The sequence below is a fragment of the Carassius gibelio genome, chromosome A16 (genome assembly GCF_023724105.1).
Source record: "Carassius gibelio isolate Cgi1373 ecotype wild population from Czech Republic chromosome A16, carGib1.2-hapl.c, whole genome shotgun sequence".
In the NCBI taxonomy this organism is placed as follows: domain Eukaryota; kingdom Metazoa; phylum Chordata; class Actinopteri; order Cypriniformes; family Cyprinidae; genus Carassius; species Carassius gibelio.
Window position 1 is genome coordinate 626,472 of NC_068386.1, and position 4,222 is coordinate 630,693.

At 47.2% G+C, this 4,222-nt stretch overlaps 1 protein-coding gene across 1 annotated transcript in view; it reads right to left on the reverse strand.

Annotated features, from left to right (window-relative positions):
* Nucleotides 1-501: 501 nt before the first annotated feature.
* Nucleotides 502-4,222, reverse strand: part of LOC128030255 (potassium/sodium hyperpolarization-activated cyclic nucleotide-gated channel 3) — an 11,841-nt gene continuing 8,120 nt past the window's right edge. Inside the window, exon 9 of the mRNA XM_052617722.1 lies at nt 502-4,222. This exon is cut by the window's right edge and continues 203 nt beyond it. Within this exon, the coding sequence (XP_052473682.1) occupies nt 2,261-4,222 (1,962 nt within the window). The 3' untranslated portion in view covers nt 502-2,260.

Sequence of the window (4,222 nt, forward strand, 5' to 3'; positions counted from 1 at the left end):
ATGTGCAATCTAGGCATCATGGTATTAAATTAGACATAATCTCACTATCATCACAAAACACCAAGTAACAGCACTGGGCACGACATGACAGATTCATACTGAGGTGTGTGTGTGTGTGTGTGTGTGTGTGTGTGTCACTGAAGGGAAGCGGCTACAGTACGAGAGCAAGAGAAAGATGAAAGTAGATCTGGTCCAGCGTCGGATGTGTGTGGTGACACTAACGGACAGAGAGAAGCAGACACGCTCACGGAGGAACTAAAGCACTGCTGTGCGCTCGCTGTTTAGTGCAACACACAGTCAAAACAAAACACTAGTTCAGCTACAGCAGAGTGAGAGTATGAACGTTTAAGTCATTGTCCAAAACTAACATCAAACATCTGAGACGACAAACTACTAATGGATTGCTTCTATTTTTTTTTTATCAAAATAATTATATATATATATATATATATATATATATATATATATATATATATATATATATATATTCTTTACAGTTATCACATCTCTGATGCTAATTATTAGTTATATAATGAGCAAATGTTACACTTTGGTGATTTAAAAAGAGATGAGAGAGGAGAAGCTGGAAATCAAGTTTGATATTTTCAGATATTTAACTTCTAAATCAGTTTATGCAGACTCAGGTCGTGAGGTTTCTGAGCATGCTGACACTGGCCATCAGTAAGATAACAAACCTGATTCAAACTGGAATGGTTTAACCAAAAGCCTCACACATAAGGTCAACGCAAACATTTCGTGAGAGAATCCAAAAGCATTGAAATGTAATCTAATTTTGTTCCATCACTGTGTGCCTTTAGGGAATCCGCTTATATATTCTTGCATCAGTGGAAGCACCAAATGGAAACTCGCTATAGCAACAAAAGTTCTCCTTTCCTATGAGAATATAAAGCCAAATTCAATTCATACAAGAAATCCTGCTGCATGGTTTCATGGTTTGATTCTCTAAACACGTCCTTTGGTAATTTTTCACTCACATCTCAAGGCGGTGCGATTTAAAAATGTAATTTGAATGATTTTGGTTTGCATACTGATCAGGTATTCACTGGCTAACGGTCTGACAGAGAGAACAACAAAACACAAGTACACGAAACTGGTAAGAAGGATACGATTGTAGATTCTTTTTTTTTCAGGTAGAAATTAATGTTCTGCTTCACACACTATGTACAATGCACCATTTATAGTTTACAGGCAGTGTACACTAAATTAACACAGATTCGCTGTGTCGAAACGTCTTTCCGAACTCAAAATGTATTATTCCTGTATGGTGCCCAAGCGATTCCTGGACACTTTATATTAGACTCGTGAACTAAAGTGCCAAATGAGTTGTGATAGTTCTAGTCCTGTCGCAAAAGTTCAGTCACTAATATTCAATGACAGAAGGTGTGATGGTAATTTCTAGCTGCTGCTCCGCATACAGAAGTCATTTGAAACTCAGGTTATGCTTTTATCGTCTCTAGATTGAGGGTGATCCGATCGGAAAATGCTGCTTGTGTTCTGGAGGGGATGTTAAATGGATAAAACAGTTTTGATTTTATAAAACATTTTCTGATGTTCTGATGTTTTTTTATCTTTACAAGGCTGTGCAAATGCATCTTAAGGTGGTGGCAGTTTTGCAGTAACATTCCCTTTAAGACATTTTTGGCATCTATTCTGTGAAAGATAACTCATCAGATCTCTGTCGAAAGATCATGCTCGTTCACTAGCACAGTGGTTCTTAACTCTGTTCCTGGATGCACATCTCTGTTTGGTCTGATACACCCTTTTCTGGTCTTGGGGTTCTACTAAAGAGCTTATGACTGACTGATGAATCATGTGTGAAAGATGCAGAATGTGCAGTGTTGGAGGCTCCACGAACACGGTTGGGATCCATGTTTTGCTGGGGATCAATATAAATGGCAGTCAGCCCATTGCAATTCAAGATGGTCTTTTCAGCAGGACTACAAAAATATTCTACCTGACTTTTCTAGATGACCTGGACAACACAGACACTCCAGTTCTACTTTTGAGCGAAATATGTTCTGCTCTTTTGTTTTTACCTTGATTAGTTGATTAGTCAGAGATGTTAAACCTTCCCGTGGTCAAGACTACAGACCAACACCGGGAGGCTCGAACGCAGACAGCATGCTCATGGAACCTGCAGAGCCTGAACTGATACAGCTGACTCATCACATCTCATCTCCTGAACTCACCTCGGACAAAACAAGAGCCTCTGTCCAGCGCCCACCTCCCTCCTCACATGCTAGCAGGATTTTTTTTGTCTCTTTGTCTCTGAATCTATCTGCATCTGAGGCAAGTCCTGCATTTTCTTTGCCTCTTTTGTTGAAGTGGAGGTGGTGGAGTTGGACTGGAGGACTGTAGATGAGGAGGCAGTGGAAGCAGGAATGAGAGATGGACTTAAGGGAGTGGACAGAACGTTTAAGGTCTGAGTCTGGCTAGCAGCTGGCTTCTGTGGCTGTGAAGCAGTGGGAGATGGAGTTGATGAAGGAGAAGGTGATGATGCAGCAACAGCAGGGGCTTTAGCAGGTGTGGCTTGTGTTTGGGATTGGGTCAGAACAGGGGTTGACGGTTCACTTTGGGCTGGGGTATTGATGGGAGATCCTGGGATCCAGGAAGAGCTCGGAGTCTGTATGGCATTTGAGGTTTGGGTTTGACTGGAGACTGCAGAACAAGTCAAAGGAGAACCAAGAACCTGGGCAGTAGCTGGCATCTGGTCAGCAGCATCTGAATGGCTCTGACCCATCATAGGTTTACTTGGAGTCTGGACGGGAAGCGGACTCTGAACGGAGGTTGAGGTCAGAGTTTGTGCAGCTGCTGGGATCTGGACGGGAGTTGGACACCATCCTTGGGATTGGGTTTGGAATGCCGCTGGTGTTCTAGATTGGGTGGGGGTCTGAATAGGAGTTTGAACAGGGGTCGGGGTTCGAGTTGGGGTGGGGGTTTGAGATGGAGTGATGGTGGGTGTTGAGTTGGTGGTGCAGGACAATGGGGATGGGGAAGGAGGTGTCTGAGAGGGTTTGGACCAGAAATTCTGAGCCAAAGAGGTGCCGGGAGATGAAGTTGGAGAGGTGGAGGTGGACTGAGAAGAAGGAGGGCGTAGGTAAGGAGGAGGAGAGGTTGAAGAAGGAGTAGGTATAGCAGTGCCTGGTTTGGGTCGCTGGGTTTGAGGAGCCACTAGACCAGAAGATGTGGCCACGAGGGATAAAGGAGGGTTGGTGGAACAAAGAGGGGTTTGTTTCGGGGAGGACAAAAAGGGGGCAAGGGGTGACGGGGCTGATCCCGGAGTTGACATGAGTGGAGGTGTGTGTGCCAGCTGAGAGGGCAACAGCAGGGGTGTGTTTGTTAGTCCCTGTGTGGCACCAGGCTGTGGCGAATTTGAGCTCAAAACACCTGCACTTCCTCCTCTAGCAAGTCCTGATGATGAAAGGAAGGGTGCTGGAAGCAGGTTTCCTCCAGATGCTTTACGATGGAGAGGCGGGTGAGGTTGCACACTTGCCCAGCTGCGGTGGGGCAGAGTCGGCTGGGAGGCGGAGAGCAGTCTGGCCTCCTGGGTAAGCCGACCAATCATGGGGAGGCCCTGGGTGCTGCCTCCTCCAACATGACGCAGCAAAGCCTCTTTGGCCCCCTGTGGAGCGGAGCCAACACTGCGCCCTTCGACGGACAGTGGGGCAACTGCTGAGGAGGGAGGCAGGACTTTATGGACAGGTGATGCTGTGGGCTCCGTGTGGAGGCGGAGACTGTGATGAAGCGCTCTTCCAGGCTGCAGGGGGGCGGGCACTGACGATGCAGGCGTAGGAGGAGTTTTTGAAACTCCACCTGTTGAAGGAGCCACGGCCACAGTTGTCGGTCCCATAGTAGAGGGAGAGGGTGTAGGTGTTACAGAGGATGGGACTCCTCGGGGGGGCATCCCCCCCATTACGTTTATGAGGGAGCTGAGTGACTGCCGAGGGGGTAGTGTGGGTGGTCGGGGAGGAGAAAGCGGGCAGAATGAAGGTGATGGGGAGATGGAAATAGCGGAGGGAAGGAAGATGGCAGCTCCAAGGGCATGTTGTTGTTGTAGCTGCTGCTGCAACTGTTGCTGCTGCTGCTGCTGCTGCATCAAAGCAATGGCCACACTGGTGGTAGCAGCGGCCGTCTGCAGGGGAGCGTGGACCAGCGGTGCCCAGATCACCGGATGAGGTCGGGGGGAGACAGTGCCTCCTGT